The 24362-nt window shown below is 40.2% G+C and overlaps 1 protein-coding gene across 6 annotated transcripts in view; it reads right to left on the reverse strand.

Moving 5' to 3' along the window:
- Positions 1-24362, reverse strand: part of lrp1bb (low density lipoprotein receptor-related protein 1Bb) — a 318056-nt gene that overhangs the window by 128656 nt on the left and 165038 nt on the right. For all 6 annotated transcript variants that reach the window (XR_012597184.1, XM_074659766.1, XM_074659767.1 and 3 more), the window contains 7 exons: positions 19670-19750; positions 19390-19560; positions 18083-18265; positions 12722-12922; positions 9100-9345; positions 4976-5173; positions 3104-3308 (listed from right to left, as the gene is read on the reverse strand). Coding sequence is in view for 5 of the 6 variants with exons in the window: in XM_074659766.1 (XP_074515867.1) it covers positions 3104-3308; positions 4976-5173; positions 9100-9345; positions 12722-12922; positions 18083-18265; positions 19390-19560; positions 19670-19750 (1285 nt within the window). In the remaining variant the exon portion in view is untranslated. The remainder of the gene's footprint in view (positions 1-3103; positions 3309-4975; positions 5174-9099; positions 9346-12721; positions 12923-18082; positions 18266-19389; positions 19561-19669; positions 19751-24362) is intronic.

Below are 24362 nucleotides of genomic sequence, written 5' to 3' on the forward strand. Positions count from 1 at the left end.
CGCTCGCTGTGTGTGTGTGTTTGAGAGAGATAGAGGGGAAGAGAAGGTGGAAGGTAATAAAACTGGCACGCTAAGATACTAATGGTAGACTATAAGCGATGCCAAACGGTGACTCCTCTTATTACTCCACACATCGGGTTCGTGAGGCACATTCCCAACTGAGCAGACACTGGAGACGTATTGTTTTCAGCTGCATTTAAAATACTAACTGGTTATTAAAACAATGTGATTAACGATTTCAAATGGCTCTTATGTTTATGTTTATAGATTAAATTGTGATAAATTTGGTCTGTTTTCTGAGTGTTTTCTTTCTTTTAGACTAGTCAACAAGTCTATGTTTAAACTTCCTTTTAAACGAATATCCCTAACCAAAATGTACCCTCTAAATGATTTTTTAAAGCAAGCAAAACACTTTGTCATAGTCAATAAACATACTGTTACGATAAATCACATATGGGCTGATGCAACACATCTGGGCGACATCGAGAGTGCAGCTGTTGAGATGTTGCGTTGTGCTGAAAAGATCCCAAGGTGAACTATTAGTGCTGTTGTTTTTTTTTGCCATACCATAAAATAAAACCTGCCTACATGATGAGAGGAACGGAGCAGAAAGAGGCCTACCACTTAAGTGTAACACTTGTTTTTTAGTACCTGGCCTTGAATAACTCATTTCTCCGACTCACAGCAGCTGCTGCTTGGCAATTCTTTCCTGCATGATATATTAATACAATATTCAATAGTCAAGAGAAGGAATATAACCAATTCTAAATTCTATTGACTTTTAGACTTTTTATTTTTGTTATTCTACAAAAGAAAGTATGAGGACATAGTTGCACATGTAAGAACATAAAAAAAAATAATAATAATTGCAAAAGGTACACCTAGTGCCCAGTAACTAAAGTCAACCTCTGGGAAAATATAATTGCATTTAAAGAACCATATTTGACATCAAAGACGTGACAGTAATATGTCCATGCCTTTAACAAACTACTAATATTATGTTGACTCCAAACATAATAGAATTAAAATTGAATCCAAGTAAGAAATAACACCTTGGTCATTTCTCATTGATCAGCTAGAGTAACGACGCCCGCGTGGAAATAATTATAGCATTTGAGGACTGACAATTTTCTGTGGGATATTTGGTCAACACCTCAAAAAAAGCATCTAATAACCCAAATCAGTAAATCTTAAACTGAAAATAAGAGCAGACTTTGTGGAGGTTTATTCAACATGTTATTACTGATGCACCATTTTTTTTTAAATATCGTCAGTACTATCCATCAAGTCCGTCTAATCTGTCTGCAAATCAGCATGGGTCAGTGCTTTTACTGCACATTTGTTTTATCTGTGCCTTGCACAAGTGGCCCGTGGATCGATGGCTGGTCTGTGCTCACATGAGGACATCATGATTCAGTTGAGATAAAAATTAACTCAAACAGGATTTCCTAGAGGAAACGTGTGAGACGGTGTACTGACCCATGTGCATGTGATCTATGAAAACACTTCCTAAATGGATGTATTATGTTTGCTGCTGTGGGTATTAAATACATTAAAGGGAGATTTGTCAAGTATTTAATACTCTTATTAACATGGGATAGGGCAAATATGCTTGCTTTATGCAAATGTATGTATGTATACTGTATATTCATTGTTGGAAATCAATTAACAACATAAAACAATGACAAATGTTGTCCAGAAACCCTCACAGGTAATGTATTTAGCATAGAAAATATACTCAAATCATAACATGGTTATGCTGACTTGACCATGACTTGCCCCAAACTGCATGTGATTATCATAAAGTGGGCATGTCTGTAAAGGGGAGACTCGTGGGTACCCATAGAACCCATTTTCATTCACATATCTTGAGGTCAGAGGTCAAGGGACCCCTTTGAAAATGGCCATGACAGTTCCTCACTAAATTTTGCATAGCGTATATACTGTGTATATAAGCTATAATGACATGGTTGGTACCAATGGATAATTTAAGTTTTCTAGTTTCATATGTTGCCAGTGTCTTCGCTCTATCTTTGAGTTGCAAGTTGCATTAATGCGTTAAAGAAATTAGTGGATCTGCATTAACAAGTTATTATCACGTTAAATTTAAAGCCCTATAAAAAAACACACACAAAATCAGATTAGAGAATACCTCCCACACACACGCAAACATGCAATGCTTGTACAATAAAATATGCTTCTTATTGTAGGGAAATAAACAAGCCGGTGTGTCATGATAACAAGAAACAATGGCATTATAATGAGGCAAACATGTACAGTATGTTGTGTTAAGCTACCTAAGATATCTGCAACCTAAGAGCCTCTGACGGGAAGATTTTTCTCTTTGTCCCTCGTGAGTGTTTCCTCCTTCGATCAATTTCATTTCAAAAGTGTGGATGACAAAATTCTAAACTGTTAAACAGTCCAAACAACATACACTATCAAAGCCTCCCAGGTGTGTTGCATCAATGTCTAATAAAGAGCCTGGTTCCCCCAGTGTAACGCCGTCCAACAACCCTAATTCAACAAATTAAAAACCTTATTTTAACACTTTGTTATGCCAAGAAAAATAAATGCACCGTAATAGATGTTTTTTAAGTCGTGCTTGCCGACTGGGCAAAGGAACGGATGCCATTTCGGAACCACAGATCAGTCTACAAACACTCTCCCCATGCATCTCAGCAGGATAAACAACATGATTTTGAAACAGCCCTGAGGGGAATGATGCACAAATAACAACAAAGCATATTGGGGGCTTTTTATTTGAAGGTCTTACTTTAAATGTTTTAAGGAAAAACATTGCCGGGGAATAAGAGTGGAAGGGCAGTAAAGTGTATCAAGCAGGAGCAATGGTTGGGGGGGTATTAGCTACATCAGTTGTCATTCCTGGAATGGAGCACGCAGCACTGTTATTGATGTACTCTATATCTGCTGCTTTAATGGACCTTAACACAGCAGACATCTTCATACATCAAGGCAGATGCAGACGTGAGAAATACAAGGGGGTTGTAATTTTACTTTATTCCAATAATCTCTGTGCCTGATGGATAGTGTAGCTAGCAGCAGGCTCTGTGCTGTTGGTGGGAGTTAGTGCGTAACGTACCCCTGCCCTGGGTCGAGAGCGATGGCCCGTGGATGCTCCATGCCGCCGGCAATCAGGGTGGTGCGCATATCTCCGTTAAGCTTGGCCACCTCAATCTGGTCCAGATTGCTGTCAATCCAGTACAGTTTTCCTGTAATCCAATCCACTGCCAGGCCCTCTGGGGTGGCCAGGCCGTGCTGCACGACCACCTCGATCCCTGTCACCCCTGAAACAACAACACGATAGATAGATAGACAGTTGGCCAATTATTTAATAATAAAAATGGTTCTTTATTATCTCCTAAAGAATTTCTTGATAAATTCAAAATGCCTGTAAAACCAAAGGAGTATGCTATTGTTTTCGATGCTATACCAGAAAGTGTCTTTATAGTTCTACGAAACCCTGATGATCAACTTAATTCAGAACATTGTGTGAAAATATATATATTGGAGGTACTGATACACTGAAAGAGAAGTGCTCTAGCACAAATATTAGGAACATACTAAGTTATGTTTCTGTCCCTTCATCTAGATGTTTTTGGTCTTCCTTATTTGATGATATACAGTGGGGAAAAGCTTGGAAAATTTGTGATAAATACTGTACCAATAACAAACTTAAAGAAACGTCTTTCAAGATCTTACATAGAATTTATCCAGTAAAAGTTGTGTTAGAAAGATTCAAGCTGAATATTGTATATAAGTGTGATTTCTGTTGGACTTGAAAAAGAGACTATTTCTCATCCATTCTTTCACTGTATACAAACAAGACTGTTCTGGATGGATGTAGAGAAACTTAGGATGAATGTTGAAATAAATATGTTTGATTTAATGCTATATTTTAGTCAAGACAAGAATGAAAATAACATGCTGTATATAATACAATTATTTACTAATTTCAGAAAATTCCATAGTCATAAGAAAAAATGGTCAAGAACCAAGCCAACTGTCCTGCACTTTATCAATGAATTCAAACAATATAGCACCATCATACCCAATGTTAAAAACAAAAAAAAGCCATTAAGATATTTAAGTTATTAAATGAATATAATATGATGCATATGACACAAACTCTGGTATTATGAAATGTATATGTAATTATTTTTGTTTTGTCTTCTTTTTTTTAATCGTCTATGTATCTGTTTGTACCTCTGAAAATGAGCATATGTTCAATAAAGAAAGCATTAAAAAAAAACAAAATAGATAAACAAGACAATAGCATGACTATGTACATACACTGTAGTCAAGGGGCAGCGTTGGTGTCTCTTTACAGGAAAACCTTCTCAAGGCAAAAGGGGGATATTCAGCGAATTGAGGAAAGCTCTTCCATATAAAACATATTGCTTTCTACAGAGCTCCATTAAGCATGGTAAAAGGGTTTTCCCACTATATTTATAATATAGCTGTTTACAATTATTCTCAGATGCTGAGGCTTTTATGTGTGCCTCACAAAAGGATGGAATAGGTACAGCTAAGAGGCGATTACTACGGCTCCGCATAGGGAAATAAAGGCAAGGGAACCCGCTGAATGTACTGCCACCCACAAAAACACAGAGCGGAGGAGAAGTTCTGATTCATCATTTTATGAGGCGGAGATACTGTAATACAACAGCTCAAGACTTCTGGTCCTGCAGTATTTTTCAACTTTGGACAACCTGAGATAAATTTGCAGGGAGAGACAATATCAGCTCGCCGCATCAGACCCGAGTACGTGTAACGACATTGGAGTAAAACAGAGCGTTATCATCAGCGGCGTCTCAGACTTCCATTACAGCGGCGGGAGCACAGATGAGCAAGACATGAGTCTCTTTAGCCAATACATCACAGCCGTCTTTAGATAGCAAAATGTTTGTGTACTGTACAGTACGTGGGTGTATGTGGTTGTGTGTGAGCATACCTCCAGACTCCGAGAGCCTTCCTCTGTAGATCTTATCCTCCACCACATCTGTCCAGTAAAGGAGGCTGTGATTAAAGTGGAAGTCTAGAGCAATGGTGTTCCTCAGCCCCGGCACCAGCAGGCTGTAGTCCCGCTTGTGAAGGTCTATTCGTCTGATCTCGTGCCGGATCGAGAAAATGATGAAAGCCTCAAAGGGATCTGGCCAACGAGAGAGACAGGAAACAAGCACCGTATATTTTTAGGATGTCCACATAAGGTTGAGCGATGTTTTCAGACAATTGTTAATCTACAATGTGTGACATCATTAACAGGACATTGTGAATAAGTGTTAACTAGCGAGCTGTGAGAGCTCTCTTCTTCTTTAACACCAGTGCTACTGGAAAGTATCAATGACCACTGCACATAAAAGTCTGGCACATTTTGTGAGGAATGTTACTGTCAAATGTAAAAAAAAATTAGGAAAAGAGAATTAACATTTAACAATATATCAAGAAAACTCAACAATTGTATACTTATGGAGGTTATTGCATTTTTAGATCATTATTAAAACTGTCAGAATCTGATCGAATGCATTTTTTCTGTGAAGTCAAAACATGTGAAAACATTGACATTGCTCAGCCCAAGTGCAATCTCACACCCATGAACACACACACACACACATAAATCTAAACATGCATTCATTCACACATACATATTGCTTGATTTACTTTGTATGAATATATGTTAAGAGTCAGGACTCTAGAAAGTGATTTCTTTATAAAATTATAGGTTACAGCCTGGCAGGCAGAGCCCACAGTTTATCACTGGACTGATTGCTTATACAGCATCTGACCTCTTCAGCGTCTAGCTCACCTTCAGGCCCCTTAAATCTTCAGTCACCCTTCTTCATCCTACATTACCAGAGCACTCAGAATGAACGTGAAGAAAACTCTGACCTATATTCAAGATGTTCTGTGCTGTACCTTTTGTGCATTTGCTTATTTTTCATGAAATTACAGACATGTGTTTTTAACATCAGTGCTGATTACTTTGGTCATCATTTATTGTTTTACAGTGTGCTCTGTAAATAAATTGACTTGAGGCTAAAAAGGCAAGGGATCAAAGAAAGCGTAAACTTCCAGCAAAAGGATCTAAATTAGCTTGTTAACCATCGACCATCAAAGCTCTACCTAATGCCAGCCAAAGAAAAAAGTGTTTTTGTGGACTACTGTTCGAGGCCTTGAATTCAGCATTTTGGCCATCGTCATCTTGGTTTTTGGCCTTCGCAAGCTAAGTACAACCAAACACAGAATAAGACATTATTAGGCGCACAAACAACTCCCAGACCGGACAATGCTGTGGTAGCGACATGTCAATCACAAGGTAGCCACGCTCTGAAGCATCCCCTGCTTTATGGTCTATTTGACTCTAAATGGGACCATAATTTACTAAATGAACATCATGCTGTACTGAAGAAGACTTGAAACTAGCGACTAAGACCATAAACTCATGTTTACAATGTTTACTGAGGTAATAAATCAAGAGAGAAGTAGGCTCATTTTCTCATAGACTTCTATACAATCTGACTTCTTTTTGCAACCAGAGGAGTCGCCCCCTGCTGGCTATTAGAAATAATGCACGTGTAAGGGACTTCCACATTGGCCTCACTTTTCAGACCCAGAGGTTGTCCACTGGTTGTACCATCATTGTCGGAGACCACCAGGTACAAAGGCAACTATAGAACATACAGATTATATGCCTTTTTTTACAGAATAAATTGTGCATGTTGTTATGCACTGTTAAGGCTTACTGGGACACTTGAAAAGAACGGCGCCATCATTAATGTTATCAGTAAAACCTGTGCTTTTCCTTCGACAGTATGATAAGTCAAAATTTCTGCTGTGAAAAAGGCCTATTGTTATTGATTTATGTGATATATAATATGTTGTTAGCTCTCTGTTTGTTGCTGCATTTGCTGTTGTTCGTCTTTCGGCTGCTCCCATTGGGGGTCTCCACAGTGGATCATCTGAGATCAGATTTTATGATCCGCATATTTGATTTGGCGTAGGTTTTACGCCAGATGCCCTTCCTGAGGTAGCCCCCCATTCACAGCGCCCAGGGGGGGATACACTGAATGACCGTCACTGACATGCAATGTATGTATTTTCCTTCAAAATATGTTGGAATGTATTACAGTGGTTTGTTTAAATCAACTAAATCCTGCAGGGGAGCTGAAACAATTAACCTTAATTTAGTTCCATATATTTATTTCACTCAGCTGGCTGTCTTTCTCTCTCTCTCTCTCTCTCTCTCTCTCTCTCTCTCTCTCTCTCTGTCTCTGCTGATCCACTGTGCAGAGGACATACTAATATCACTGGATTAAACCACCATGTAGAGCTAATTTATATGCATCAGTTGCAGCCAAATCAATTTGTTGCCAAACACTCTGGGAATCAACACATTACATTTTTCCATTTTCTGAAAAACTAGATACATTTGAAAGTGGTCTCTTTTGAGAAATACATTTTGTAGCATCTCTAAGAAGTGGATAAATCTAGTGACAAGTCAGTATGCTGGCAGCAGTGCTCGCATACTGAACTTCTCCGGCCTTGTCCACTGAGGTTTAGTTCAATCAGTGAGACTATTTCTGCTTCTGAGAAATGTTTGTACAACTAAAACTCTCTCTGCAGCATTCTAGACTAAATCAGACTTAAGAGAACAAAATGTAATTAAAACTGTGTCCTTGCTTCAATGACACTTTTCGGTGTTGCAACCAAACTAGTGACAATGTTACCGGAGTGAAGATTTGTACTTGCAAACCTTTTATTCCCGAGATGTGCAAAGGGAAAGGCGGAGGAGTAGATGTGTGCTCGGGACTTCACAAAGAATCCAATAACACCTCTCTCAAGATTAAAGTGGGATGTTTGTGTTTGTATGCAAAGTTTGATTTATGACGAAGCCGAAGAATTCTGATCGGCTTCCAGAGAAAATTGTGTATTCTTTTTCCTGCGTTAATGTAAGATTAGAGTCGCAACTGCCATCAATCTTGGAGTGAAATTGAGAAGCGAGTAATCAAAACGAGGTCCATAAATCTGAATGTGACAAGCAGCAGCATGTGTATGTAACTATTGTATTTCAAGCGGTTACAGAGCGGCCTCATCAAATAGATTATTCAATAACAGAATAGCGGAAAGTTTGAATTTATGATGTGATGCCACGCGGGCGAAACACTTGTGTCTGTATGGGATTAGGCCTGAGGTGAACTTGTGCTCAGCTGAATGAAAGCTCTGGTGGTTTGGGAGAAGGAAGAGAGAACAGGCTTTCTTCACTCAGCATCAATACAGATAGAAACAGACAGGACTCATCGCCCAGATGCCTCTTCTGATTTGAAACTGATTGGATTTGACCTGACAGTACCCTAAATCAACACCTATTACTATTCCTCAGACTACCTCTCCTCTTTCTCAGCACTAACACAAGACACTTCCAGTTCTATAGTTTGACTTTTATTGTTTTCCTTTCCAGTTTCTCTTATCTATGGTGTGAATCTTGTATTAATAATTGAAAAACTCTTAAAACTCTGCATGGAAACAGTCAAAGAACAATGATTCTAAGAGTTACTAGCATGTCCTGGGATGAACTTTAATTACTGCAGACACAGACCCACAGCCACACACCATCACAGCAGCCAACATCATCACTCAAAACAAACATTAAACAAGACTCGGTCTAAGCCCAGTATATTTGTGGCTAAATTGTTATACAAATAGTCAGTGGTCATGTCTATAATGTTAAATCCAGCGGTACATGTCCACCAGTTTCGAGGACACTAGAGGACAGAGAAGTTAATACATCCACCACAGTACAGCATAAAGCCTGTGTCCTGTGTTGAACAATAAAATACTATAAATATATTAAGTGTTTTCAGTCCAAAATGTCGGCAGCGGCTGTTGTCAAAAAAACAAACAAACACCAGTTTTGTCATTTTGCTTCTATACTCTTTGCTCCAACACTCGGTTGACCAATCGTGTAACTTCATCTTCATCACTCATTCACTCACTCAGTCACTCACTCAGTCACTCAGACTTCTGCATTTGTAAGTCTGGCCCACTGCAGTCCAGCCAAAAAAAGCCAGGGTCAGTTACCTGTGCTGTGACAGCTGTCTCCGTCTGGGTCGAGCGTCCATCCTGGATAACAGGAGCACTTCACCGTGGTCTTGTACTGCTCACACACTTGGCTGCACTTCAGGTGACGGCTGCAGTAGTCCACCACCTCACACGTCTTGTTACTGGAGTCCAGGTGAAGCCCGGGGGGACAGAAACACACGACCCCTTTCCCTGGTGCCACGGTGCACTGGTGACTGCAGCCCCCTCTGGCTACGAGACACATATCTGGGGTGAAGAGAGGCCAACAAATTCTTAGAAACTGTGCAGACACTTGAGGAGAGGCTGAGATTTAAAAGAGCATTAGAACAATATGTGTGGCGTCTCTGTAAGGTAGTAGTATCTGAAACTGGATCTTACACACCCACTAATTGCCAATCAGTGCATCCAATCTAAAGGGTTTATGTTTTATCCTTATGTCACAGTAACTCCAAACATAAGGAGTGTGTTCACAATGTAATGAAGATAAAGGTGTTGGATAATGAGAACGCCTTCATATAGCTCTCTGTGGTTTCACCTGTGGGCGAACCGCTTTTATTTCCATCACTGCTTCAAAAATAAAACAGGAAAAAGAACATTACACGCTGTTCCTTTCAAAAGTGATAGAAAGACAGACATGTCTAAACTCGGTGCTCTTTTAGAAAGCTTGTTAGAAAGTTGTTTTTCTGCCCTACACACCTGGTTTTTGTTAGCAGCTGCCAGGTCAAGATGGAATGGTCTATTGGTAAAAATAAAACTGGTCCAGTGTGTGTTTTCCCACCATGATTAAGACCGGCCTTTCAAGGTGGCAAAGAACAGCATTGCACTCTCTCAGCGGGGGGGGAAATTGAGTATGTGGTCACAGTTGTTAATGGCGGGTGTGAGTCCTGCTGAGATGGTGCAAATCAATCAGGCCCTCAAGGTCTCTCTGAACACATAATTGTCGATGAGGAGGCAGAAGCCTTTTCTCAGCTATGATAACACGGACACTCACAGGTCCTGTAGGAGCCCCCTGAGGCTTGGTTAGTGACGCTCTAGAAAATGAACCTCCGTGTTTACATTGCTCACTTTAAGAGATTAGGTGGCTGGGGCTAGTCACATGAGATCCCTTTCTTCCCTCTGAAGCCTGCTGGACAAACACTTCCACATTTGCCATCATCGGGAAGCCAGAGTATTACTTTATGTTCTGTCCCTCTGGTCTCTGAGGCAACACACCGGTTCCTCGTCAGGCTCTAAGCTGCTCTATGTGGAGGAGAGGATGTAGCAGGGCGCTTCTGGGAGGTATCCTGTGGTGCAGGAATGATTCCTAAAACCTGGAAATGAGTCAGCATATTAGCTGTTCCGGTTCCCTCATGTCAAAATCAATGGGGTTTTGAATGGGTTTTTAGTTAGATGCCTGAAAAAAAGGTCTGCGGTTAACACGAGCTTAAGAGATTTTAATGTTTTGATTTACATTATAAAATACCTCTGCAAATATCCCGCGTGTGAATTTTTAAGCTTTTACGTGTCTTAAAAAAGGTGGCTGCTAACAAGTGGCTAAATGAGACTACATGTGTAGCGCGCTTACTTTGATCTTTAATGTCAGATGGCGGTGTGTCTGGCCTCTCTGGTAAAGCTTTTGCCACAGGTTTCCAACCGGCGCTGCTGCGCCACGCACACCGACTGTGACCGCTCTGTCCTCCGCACAGCGATTGCCTCATTAACGTTTTGGTTCCCTTATAGAATTGGGTTTAAATCTGAAATACTGCAACATAGGTGCTTTTGCTTTTCGCTTCAACACCAAATCCTCCGCCATCATCTTGTCTGTAGACTCTCTCTCATCCTGTGTGTGTGAAATCTGACTTGTGCTGAGACTCTGTACGGAGCAGACATTTTCATTTTCGGTTTGTAGTGTCCATCGCCCGACTTTGTATTGATAACACGGTGCTGATACGCGAAAATGAACTATATAGGTTTGATTTCTGTGGAAAAAGCAAAAAAGCGACGATGGATGAGTAATGTAATCGGTGTGTGCCCAAAAACCGTGTAACACTGGTAACACCGACTATCGAGGCAAGCCTAAACCAGGACGATTCTAACTTCTGGGTTGGCCAACTAAAATATGTAATATCTGAACTACTCTATTATAGTACATGGGAACTGTTGGGGCCGTGCCCCGCCCTGTCCCTGGTGGCTGGAGCTCCACTATGACGGTTCACTCTGGAGCGGGTGGATCATCACCTTGTTCTCTCATCATCTGACAATATCTTAACTTGCCTGTATTCACTGTTCTTGTCATCCTCTTGTTGTTCTGTTAGTGTTTTGTCTTTTGTTTTGCAATAAAATAAAAAAATAAATAAAAAGAAGACAAATTAAAGTGCGAGTTAGCTTGAGCGCTGTGAGGTGACTCAGCAGGTAACATGTCCTGAACCTCTACAGTGAAAATTGGAGGATGCGACAGTGCTTCAACTTTTCCCAATTAATTTTCCTGCAACTCTGCAAAGCTGATAAAAAGGTAAATAATGAGGAATAAACAGCTATATTTGAATAAAGAAGAATAATGTGCTGCTGTTTTTATTTGCAAGGTAAATAAATGTGGTTTATTAATTTGTCACTATTTGTTTTTTTCTCTTAAACCAATGAAGAACTGTCAGTCAAAGAAGCTCAAACACAGTGGGAGCATTGCAACATCCAACAATGCCTAAAAGTCCTCGGGAGTCATTATTTTTGACAGTTTTTGTTGGTCTTTTCACTTTAAAGTGATTCTTCACCCAAAATATATCTTTAGAGTATCAAACACTCACCCCCTGTAGGCTTGAAGCACGGCTATAAAAAGCTCCTCGTGAAGCAGCTATGGTCAGCTTGAATTTTGTTGGGAATAAAAAGATTCCGACTTTTTATAACTTAAGGTAAAAAAAAACAATATGAACTTCTCAAACTTCTCAAAGTCATACTTGTCTGTCTATCACCCTCCTCAGAGGTCAGAAGTTCAGGAAGAAGTAGTATATTCAGACAACATTGTGACTGTGTGGGACATACTGATGGATTTTCAACAGACGGGACGTCGTGTCTATTTGTCTGCTGTGTGAGGGGACACATTGGACTAGTGGAATCTATTGTAACTGACACAATTAGACAATTAACTGACATCTACTATAGAAACTTTTTACCATCTCTCAAACCACCAGGAGAGTGTTTGATAATCTGTCCACATACTTTTGTGTACTTTTGATTGGGGTCTGTTTTTGACAATGCAGTCCTTCCTAGTTTGTGAAAGGCCAAAACAGAGGGACATACTATATGGGCTACCCTGCTTAGCTTGCTGCCACCGTGACCCAGACCCGGATAAGCAGCTGGATATAGATGATTGGATGGAATGCACAAACCATGTCCAAAAAGTAATGTTTTTTTTAAGGCTTGGTGGGGATGAATGTGACTAGCCTGCACAGAGCCCTGACCTTAACCTCATCAAACACCTCTGGGATGAACTGGAATGACAGGTCAGTGTCTAACCTCCAAATTCTTGTGGAAAGCCTTCCCAGATGAGTGAGAGCTACTACGACAGCATACCAATGTCAATGGTGGTGGGTTGAGATTTTCAGCAATCGAATGTTCTTTTATCCACATAGTATCAAAACAAACGTACCGCAGATGGGTCCTTCATCCGAGCGGTCTGCACAGTCCACTTTGCTGTTGCAGATCTTATCAGGTGTGAGGCACACCGAGGTGTCGTTGGCACAAGGGTACTTGGGTGGCTTACAGACGGCAGACTCGCAGGACTCTTCATCTGAGCGGTCCTCACAGTCAATGTCCCCATCGCACACCCAGCTCTTTGTGATACACTTGCCTGTAGAGAATGAAATGTGGAGATTTTTTAACTTTTAACATTTTTAAGGACTTAAAAATGAACAGTTTCCAAGTTTGACTGCAGTTCAGAGGATGTAATCTCATTGTAGTTAGTATTGGATGATAAGGGCTTCCCAAAAAAAAGTTTCCTGCCTGAACTAACTGATATTTAACTGGTACATTTAGTGCTTGCATTTTCCAACTTTGGATTAAACAAGTGTTTCATTACTGAGTTCTTTAATCAAATCTTTGCAATAAACATTTATAGCAAAAATGCCATGCTTTTACCCCAGGGGGACCTCAATAAACAACAAACTCTCAGGTCTGTTCTAAATGTTCGACTTGATGAAACTAGAATTACCACCGCACGGTTGTATGCCTCCGCCAACCAGTCAAGTGGCAGTTAACATCCATGTCTCTCCAAAATGTCATCACTTCATCATTTTATCCTGTTAGACATTTGTGTGAATTGTCATAATTAGCATATGAATTCTTGAGTTATGGCCAAAAAGGTGTTTCGTGAGATCACCGTGACCTTTGACCAACAAAATCGAATCAATTAATCCTTGATTCTTGTGTAGTGGACGTTTCTGCCTATTTTGAAGAAATTCGCTCAAGGCGTTCCTGAGATGTCCCGAGAATGGGACAGACGTGAGGACACAGTGACCACCAAAATAAAATCAGTTCATCCTTGAGAGTTTTGAAGAAATTCCCTCGAGGCCTTCCTGAGATATCACGTTCATGAGAATGGTATGAATGGGACGGATTCACGGACGGATGACCTGAAAACATAATGCCTCTGGCCACGGCTGTTGCCGGCACCGAGGCATAAAATCCACACAAGATCAATATTCTTTACGCTGGTACCAACACTACAGTGTGATTTGTAATTCCCTCACCTTGCAGGTTAGAAAGAGGTAGGTGTAACAACTGAAGGGGGGCGAGGAAGAAAACAATATACAGAAATCGGGATGTATCATTTTTGCACGCTCCCAGGTGAAGCCTGGATCGCAGCATATTCCAATTTACACCTTTTCCATCAAAGCTACATCATAGTGTTTTGGGATCCCACTGGTTTGTGCTTGGTGCCGGATCAATGCAAACCGACGTGGGAGGCTGGAGCGACCGCTGTGGGCGCGTGGATTCTGTGTGAGATCAGGTGCGTCTGTGTGTGTCTGTTTGGCTTCACATCACTTCTAAGCTTTCCAAAAATAGTCAGATGACACTTTTGATTTAGCCCTTCATTTTATAAATGCCTAATGTGATGCCATCGCAGTTGCATGTGAAAATGCAAGCTTATGTGTTATTCAAGTACACAAGCTTTTTCATGCGTAAAATATGGATGACACTCGGGGCACAGAAATGTTCCATTTTGAGTGTCATCATAATGCGTGTTTTTGTGGTAACACACATGGACAAGGAGGTTAATTATTTGTACAACTGAATTAACCATATTTGATTCTGGAAAGTTCACCTTGAATGACAATAACAATTTCACAACTTCAACTTGATGAGTTTTGTGCATATATCTGTAGAAAGCAAAGGAGGGGACAAGGATGTAGCTGAAAAAGGGAATAAAAAACACAATTTTATTCAGGGAGTGGGAGGCACAAAAGGTAGGGAGTGAGTGGGTTTATAAAATATAACCATTGCTTATTACTGTGAGTAGGAAAAATATTTTTTATATTCTTTCCGAATATAGAAAGGCTCAAACATCTAAAAGTTTCATCTTTAATTCAACAAAAAATGCATCTCATATCCACAGATTTCCTACAGAGATGGGAACTTTTATATTCATATTGGTCCCTTCTCTTCGTGTGGCTGAAGATTATTTTTAAATAATGTATGAGTAAATTCATGGATGTTTTTTTTGTTTTACTTTGCTCATCATTAAGTTATTTTATACTGATAAAGATTTTCATATTTATTGGCATTCTCTACGTGTTTTTGTGTTCTAACTCAGAAGAATACGCCTAATACAGTACAATGCTCTAGTTGAGTGGTTTCCAACCTGGGATCTGGGCCCCTCTTAAGGGGGCGCCAAAGATCACAGGGGGTGCGCCAGGATTTGTCTGCTCTGAAGTTGTCAAAATTTGATTTGCCATACTCATAATAGCACACTTGCTGGATAATTTATACAAAAGTCTAGATATAAAACTACTTCTAAACATATAAGTTTTGCAACTTAGTGGCAAATCTAACTACATTTTTGGCTTCAATTCATATTTGTTGCCGTTTAGCCTTTCAAAAATGTTCACTGCAAAAAAAAACTCCAGCTTGCCGCACACATAGGGAGGCACACACCTGTACTAACGGGGCTGTCGAAGTAATCTAACAGCACTATAAATTACATATATTTAACCACAATAACAAAAAAATATTTTGGCTCTTATACTATCATAGTTCATTAATTAAGTCATAGTATGTATGTGCAGTCACTTGGCGAATTTGTCAAGATGTCATCACCCTGTATAAAATTAGACTCAGGAACCTGCAGCCTATATGCAACTTCAGTATATGAATGAATAAATCTGACATACACTTGACAGCTTAGGATAAAGATTACGCATTGTAACCCTAGTTGTATGAGCACAGACAGAGCCTAAAGGCCTTTATGGATAACCCAAACTAATTTCTACGTCAATCAACAGTTGACTTCAACACATCCTTCCTTTAACAATAATGTAATGGAAACCTCTGAACTCTACCAAATAGGCATCCAATCTAATTCCTCATTTGGGCTTAAAGTCCCCAATTCAGAAATGTGAAACGCCTACATTTACAAATTATCTCTCTTTGATTAAGATACCTTCTCAATTCCAATACATTTCACACTCCACGGTGAACAGAGCATAAAAAAAATGGAGAAAAGTGAAAGGCTCCCATTTACTTCACATTTTTTGATTCTCCGTTCACCGTGGAGGCATGCAAGAAAAATAACGTTTTCTTCAAGAATTCAAGGTAACATGCAGAGAGTAATTGATATACAAATGGTCATTTTGTGGGAATTCCTTTCAGGGAGCGGTGAATGGTTCAAAATGTGCAGCTGGAGAAATATCTACTATTGTACTCTTCCTGTACACTTCCTGTGGAGCTATGCTTTGTTGTTTTTCCTATGCATCCTTTTTTCAACAAACAAACTTCTGTGTGGGCGGCTCAACCGAGATTGTCTAGTTGTATTGTTGCATTGAGCGCAACTCCACATATCTTTCACATGTGGAAATACATCCATCCCCAAAGGTGATCTGATCAAGAAAAAGTATCTGTATTTCCAGCATTCAAACTGGGCATAGGTCCAGAATGAGTCTCGCATCTTTTGTTTTATCTGAGAAGTTGAAACAAAAGAGAAAGAAATAAAGCTCATCCTGGTCTTCCCTTTAATCTGCCAGAGCTGTTAAAATGGCCTCTTCCAGTAACCCTTTTGAATATTATTGGCGAGGGCACTTTGTTCTTCTGAGGAGGACAGAACGAACTGCACCAGTGCACAGGGGTGTGACACAGCAGAATTAGAGTGAATAATAATTGTGTGGTCTAACCAACCCTTCACCACGCAGCATTGCCTCCGTTCTTGATAATACTGTCAAGGGGATGAGCGGAAAGCTGCCGAGCTAAAGACAGAAAGCAACTGAATGTTTCTCTGACCTTCTCTTTTCAGCTGCGGAAAGAAAGTGGATGCTGGATTTGGGTACATGGGGAGTTTATACAGACCATTTAAATGGTCTGCCCTAATTGGTTGAACAAGTACATGCAAACTTCACTGCGCTGTTCCGAAGTGGAGAATGGTTAAGCCTCTAGAGCCTGTCAGATAGTGACGCCTTTATGAAAGGGAAGAGAGCCATTTGGCTTAATTTATGAATGATACACACGACTGAGATACTTTCCGCCTCTCTTAAGACCCGAGCAAAAGGCTGGCATGAAAACGTTGAAGAGATATTGTTTATTACAGCTTTCAATGTGAAGGTTAAGTACTGTGAAAGAGTAAAACCTTTAGGTCCATATCTCACACCCGGCGCAAAGCGGCGTGCACAGTCATTGCTGGTTTCAGACGGCGCAGTTGTCATTTTCACGACCAGCGGCCACGCTGTGTGTAAGTAGCAAATGTACTTGCGCCCATGGAAGTGTTGGTCTTAAAATGAGGTGTGGTCAGGTGCATTGTTGGCGCATTGCTATCTTGAGGCAGCAGAGCAAAGCGATTGCGCCATTGACCAACAAAATCCTGGTATAAAGTCTGTGGTCAGTATTTTCTTGCTATTTAAAGGGAGCATTATTTAGATAGTAAGATGCGTCTACATAGGAGGGCTCACAACACTCGTACACGCTGCTTGTTACACACACACAGGGACGCACAGTAGCGCTCCCTGATAACCCTGATTGGTTTGATTCCTGTTACGCCCAAAACACACCTATGATTAATTAAGAGACTAAATACAACCCCTTTGCCCCTTGCGCCTTACTTTGCATCCAGATTATGCGCCGCTTAACTAGCAAAAGTGGAGTTGGACACGCCCGAAATGCACTTGTGCCATGCACTTTAGACCATTTGCTATAGATTGTTAAGATAGTGCCCTTAGGCTGTGTTCACACTCCATCATGCTTAATGTCGACGTGAAATTCGTGATTGTTTTTGATGATTTTGTATGATGATGACAAAATGAGGAAAATCTTTCCATATATATTCCATGTAATTTCTATAACGAAATAGTCAAGAATCCAAGTTGTTGCTGTGTGTTACTGTCCTTCATGCTCAAATTACTTCAGCCAGACAGCCACGGTGCTAAAACTAAAACAACTGTCTCAGGCGAATGATGCAAGGTTTACTCGCTGAACTCAAATACAAGCTGAATTTAGTTTTCATGCCTCAGGATATGATTTTATACCAACCGACCCACCAACATTGTCAGCGTCAGTTGACTAATAAAGTGTAAAAATCAACACTAAAACAGTGTTTGCATATGTCAGTCTTTATCTGAAACTTCTGGAAGATATTTCTGAGCCATGTAACATCTGTAGGTATAGATTATTCACTCACTACTTCTTGACTAAAAGTAAAAAAAGAAGCACCACCTTCAGCACTTTTTTTTTTACATACAAATATCTGCTGTCAGTGTATTTTTCACTTCTGACCTCAGCGTGTTGTTTAGCAGTGTACTGTATTCACTACCTGTATCTTTGCAGGTGAACTTGGCCTTGGGGTCGCACATCCTTTTGGTACCCTCGCAGTCTTTCTCGTCGCTCCCGTCCTCACAGTCCTTGTCTCCGTCACACCTCCAGCGTTCTGGGATGCAGGTTCCATCTGTGACGCAGTGGAATTCCTCTCCGCTGCACTCGATCACAGATGGCAGCACTGAAAACAAATGTCATTCAACAGTTCAGATCCACAGCAGACTGTTTTGAGCAAAGGCACCACAGTATTGAACTATTATTTTATAAGACATCTTACTGTTAACAAATACTTATCTTTGCAAGCGCAGCACCTGGCAGCAATAACCGGTCAGATAAATCCAAGGAAGGATTTATTTCACTTCTAGCATTTAAAGTAATAATCTTAAAGATTTTAATTTAGAGAAATGTCTGTTAAAGCTACAGTTTGTAATCTTTAATCTCTATTTGTTGAAATTCTCATTACATCCCGAAGGCAATCAATAAATCAAATCAAACAAAATTGTCTATTTTAATCATATAAAAATGTTCTCTATCAAATAACACCAAGAGATCTACAGTAGAATAACACCGTGTGATGCATTCTAACATAATAAACAGAATATGCATTAATTTAAGTCATATGCATTCAGTATAGATGATTTGCTTGATACTTAAAAGTCAAACCCCCCCAAAAAAAAACATTTCCTCAACAGCTGAGGCAAAGCTAAGACAGATTCAATCCCCTGGGGTTGAAGCAGAAGCAGACACGGGGGAGTGGAGAAGCCTGCAGTTCCCATCAGGAAACGGTTTGATGAATCGTCTACACATCCCAGTGACAAGCAAGTGAGCTGTGAGTTTCTAGGAGCTCGCATGAGCTTTCTGTGGTAATTAGATTAAATGATTCAACTCCTGATGGTTAAATTCCCCCGAACAGAGACTAGATAAGATTAGTCACACGTGAGTGTGAAAACAAAGTTATTGGACTCAAGCTGATTAACTGCTAAACTTGTAATTACAACACCTAAATTTAAACATGATTTGAATTGCAAATAAAACAATTAGCACACTTAAAGAGATATAAAGGCAGTTACATTCTCGTAAAAGGTGCTACGAGAAAACTGTGCTGCGAGGCAGATCTTTCGAGAAACTAAAAAAAAAAGCAAATCCTTGCGATGACTTCATATAAAATGGGGTTAATTATAAATTCATATCAGACATGAATAATAACAAGGGTCATCTTAAATTGAAGTGGGTGAGTTAGTCTACCTACTCGTCATCTGACTCAACACTTGACAGTATTTTGAAAGGTAATTGAGGCATTCTTACGTGCTGATCCGCCTCTGCAGGTCGTGTTCTCATCACTGAAGTCTCCACAGTCGTTGTCGCCATCACAGGCCCAGTGGTCCGGGATACAGCGGCCACTGGTGCACTTGAACTGGGTGTTGGCGCAGGACTGGATGCAGCCCACTTCATCGCTGCCATCTCCGCAATCATCATCTGTGCACATGCACAAACTCTCATGAAAAAGGGCTGATTACATGTGATGGTGGTATGAACAGTCTTTGATTTCTATGATGAGCATCTTCAAAAAGGTTCTTGTCCTCACCTGAATCACAATGCCAGTTCGCACTGATGCATCGCCCGTTGGAGCAGCTGAACTGGGTGAGGGGCTCACAGGTGGGGAAGGCTGAAAAGGTTTGATACAGGTACACATTAAGTACAAACCCAATCCAAGCTAAACCAATACTGGCACTGTAATTATACACATCAGTATTTTATTTTTCTTACTGGGAACTGCCATAAATCCATGTCCTAAAACACTATGCCCATGTGAACTGTTACTCATCATCACATGAGTTTGATTAATACTGTGGAGAATAGTCTTCACATTATTTAAGTTTTATCATATAACTGTGGTATCACAATGGTAGAAAAAGTAGAAAATGAATTATGTGGTTGAGACTGTTGAGAGTCATCTGGAATTGTGCATAGGGCTGAACGATTTTGAAACAAATATGTAATTGTGATTATTTTGCCCGATATGGCAATTGCAATATGATTTGCGATCTCAAAAGGAATGGTAATTTTTACATCATTATTCTCATTTTCATTGAAAAACATATTAAAGTGATTATGGTTGTGATTGTTGCGGGGATCTGTACCAAACAAAGATGTTTTCTTAAGTCTTTAGAATATGATGTGTGGGCCAGGGCATCTCTGCAACACCACAGTATTTAATTTAAAATGGTATTGATAAAACATTTCACCTCCTGAGATTGGAAAATTGGAGTAGGCCATATTGCGATTTCAACAATATTTTGATTAATTGTGCACTTTCTAATGAACAGAATTGAATCCATAAAATCTGAGCTTTTTAAGCAGAGAATAAGAAGGGATGAAAATACTCTTTTAACCAGACAACCAGGCAATCATTTCAGGTAACAGCCCCCCTTATTGACAACAGGGTTGAAATTCAGGAAAGTTTCACACCACAAAAATTAAATCATGTAAGAAATTTATAAACCAGCAAAGGGAAATAAAAAACAAGACTTAAAGTCTACAGCCATGCTAGAGGCTCTGTGAGGCTGAGGCTCTTAGGCACAGCGGCAGGGCAGGAATTTCACCGGCGGTCACGGAAGCCATGGCCGTCGTAGCCCCTCTGTCTGGCCTTGATGCCCTTCTGAAAATCGTATGCCCTGTGGCCAAAGTGGCCTTGATGCCCCGTCTGCACTGACAATGAGTTTTTAGACACCATTGTCTTTCACTGGGTAACATCAAGTGAAATGTTGCGCACATAACGAGTGGTGGGTTTGATTCTGAGCCTGGTATGAACTGATGAAAAATCAGGCTATTTATGAAGATAGTTTGACACCGGGCTCAGCTGCGCCGTTTTCCATCTGCGATGCGGCCGCCGGAGCTGATCACGGCCCCTCTAGACAATGCTTTTGATTACACCACGCACTTCAGCATGTCGCAGAAGCTGCTCTCAGCTCTGCTCCGCTATAGTCTATTTTTGACGGAGCCACGGCACGATGTGACTGTCTCCTTCGCTGGTTGAGGGGATGAACCCAAAACCAGCTCCTTCTACTTCATCCCCCCACCCTGCAGCAAGGTAATTCAGATTCATCACCAGGGAACCATCAATGTCTGTACCAAATTTTGTGCCAAGCAGATGTTGAGATATTTCACAGAATAAGTGAAAACTCTGACTTGCTTGTGAACCTTCAGTAGTGCTAAATCTTCAGAAATACATTTCAGAGTTGGGTGTTATAGGTGGCCCTGGCAGGAAGAGGAAAATAATAATCTGAAATTCTTCTTTTGATTAATGCTTTGTACTAACGGTAGCCTTGCATGGCCATGTTTTATTAACAACAAGTCCAATTACAAAGCCATACATGTAAAAACACGCTTGGCCCTGAAATAAAAAAAAAAAAACATCATCCCACTCTGTTGTGTTGCACAAAGAGTTGCAACAGTCACATCCTGGAGTCAACATGGTCTATATGCACAGGATATATACACTCTGAAACTATGAGCTGAGTCCACAGAGAGGGTTCATGGCAGAGAGGGAAAGAGAAATGAAGGAGAGGAGGTCGTGTTGCTCATCCTCTATCTGTCTGGTGACACCTGGAAGCTGCTTGATATCATCCTGGATCCATCTTTTCATATATGTTCAAATTATATTTATCAATTTTTGTCATATGGATTATCTATGCTGTAATTTAATTATGATGTTACTCTGTACACACAACATCTATCGTCCGTCCGTGAAATGATGCATCTGTAGATGCTTGTCTTGGGGTTAATGTAAATATTGTATACAACACATGACTTCTTTTGACATATTGCAGTCATCATGCAGTGCATTTCTCTAAGTGTTTATCTCCACCTACTATTGTACCCCCTGCAAACTATGAGAGTGGATATCTCCCCAAGTTTCCTCCACTTTCCCTATAAAGATGCAATTCCCTGTGCACTGATGTGGGCCTATACAGACAATTGAGACAATATACTGTATATGTGCATGATATTGTACAATATATAGCTATACAAAGTTAACTTGACAATGCAAAATAGTGAAAGCAAATCACCACCTCTGCAGTCAGCCAGTAGCTGATCCAACATCCATCACTGCAGTCGGGGAGACGTCATGAACTAAATTGGTCTATGTTAAGGCATCAATATTCTCAGGAAGTGTAGGAGTGCATATTCTACCGCATTTTGTGGACTGAAGACGTTGTCTGGATTGACATTTGTATTCCCATCAGATACCATTCTAGTATCCAATTTTGAGATACTGTATATACAGTACTTTTTCGAATATCCTTACAGGATGCCTGAAACTTTATTGACTTCCATATGAAATGCAAGTCTACATTTGAATTGATTTGTTGGCATCTGCCGCCGCTGCCTGGAATACCTTAGGCGCTGTCGAGAAGACATACTGTATCTTTATCAGACGCGTGTCTTCTATATTTCCCACAAATGCGTTGGGTCTCACTGACAGCGCATGACTGGTTGGAATTTAACATTCATTAAAAATGAAGCACGAACATCCATAAATAATGAAGGTTTCAAGTAAACACTGAGCCTGGCAAAAAATGGAACACCGGCATCCATAAATAATGACGGCTTCAAGTGAACAGAGAGCCCAATATGAGACACTGTGTGACAACTACTAAACTACTGACAAACAAAATCCAAATTAGCATCAATCTCTGAGGCGGCCACCACTGAGCTTCAGGTGTTTCAAAACCCACAGTAGTTCCAGTGGAGCTAAGTGAGCTGCCAGAGCTGCACAGTAGAGTGCCTACAGAGGAGTAATGCCTGAGGAAGCTCAGACAACAGTAAGAGAGAGAATATGTTTTGCCGCGCAGCTTGATTATGATTGAATGAAGCCGAGCATGAACTTTAATTACTGCTTACACCCTGGCTGTTTGTGACTGCGTATTGAACCAGCTTAGGACACACAAAGGGAGGCTGAGGCGATACAGCGCAGTGCGGCGTTTGGCAAACATCTATCACTGTAAAAAGGCTGATTTAATACAAACCGTTATTAACAGGAAATCTTAAAACCTTTACCCCCATCTTTGAAATATATTCTGGTAATTCATCCAGTTCAACTTCACTGCTGAAAACATATTTTACACTTTAAAGAGCTCTTTTTCCGTTGGATAAAAAAAGGTTAAATACGTCTTCAAAGAACCCCTAAAAAGCTCAGGCCATCATGGCGTGCCATGTATTTCTCTCATTTGTGTTTTTCCGAGATTAATCCAGAACACAGACTGCCACTTTTACTAACTGAAGCTGACAGTTTGTGTAATACCACTGAGACACGACTTAAGAACAGTGAACTACTGCACAAAAGTATGCAGTTTGCTCAGCAGCAGCCCTCTAAGCAGATGAGGGCATGTCGAGTTCTTGGTCCAAAGACCACAGCATCAATAATTCAACTCCTTAAACTCTCAAGTGAATTAAGTAATGCAGGCAAAAGAGACGAGCAAACTACTCAAGAAGTCACAAAAAAATGATAAGCAGATGCGAGTGGAATTCCTTGTTTGGGAAGTGGGCACCACATCAATATCAGTACCAAATTTCATTGCAATCCATCCAATAGTTTTTGAGATATTTTGTATGGACTAAAGCGGTGGACCGACCAAAAAGACAGAGTTACCGGCACACATTGTCATCCCTAAAACCCAAATCATTTGCCTCTACTTATCATTTTATTGTTTAGTGTTGCAGGAACAGCGCTAGGGCTGCACAATTAATCAAAATTTTATCAAAATCGCAATTACCGAGAAAGCAGACTGACCAAACGTCTTTCTGAACAGAGATACACAGTCAACCCCTAGTAGATGCTCTAGTCCTAATTGCACTGCCGTAACAGGATAGGCCGGGCATCATCTAAGAGATTATGAATCATTTTAAACATCAGGCATACATCAGAAACAAATAAGAAGTTATCAAGATTCAGGAAGTTCAATTTGTTTTTCAGGATATTACAGTGATGATGATCCCTTGGCTTTTAATTAGGGCTGTCAAAGTTAAAGCGATAATAACACCACTAATTTCTTTAACTCATTAACACAATCGATCTTTCGGAGGTTGTAACGGGCTCAGTTTTAAAGCTAGAGTGAAAATACTGGCATGTGTTTGCATAAAGAGAGCATATTTGTCCAATTCCATGTTGATAAGAGTATTAAATACTTAACACATCTCCCTTTCAAAGGTACATTTTGAACAGATAAAAAAATTGCAATTAATCGTGAATAATCGTGGACAATCATGCGATTAAT

The sequence above is a fragment of the Sebastes fasciatus genome, chromosome 14, assembly GCF_043250625.1.
Source record: "Sebastes fasciatus isolate fSebFas1 chromosome 14, fSebFas1.pri, whole genome shotgun sequence".
Taxonomy (NCBI): Eukaryota; Metazoa; Chordata; class Actinopteri; order Perciformes; family Sebastidae; genus Sebastes; species Sebastes fasciatus.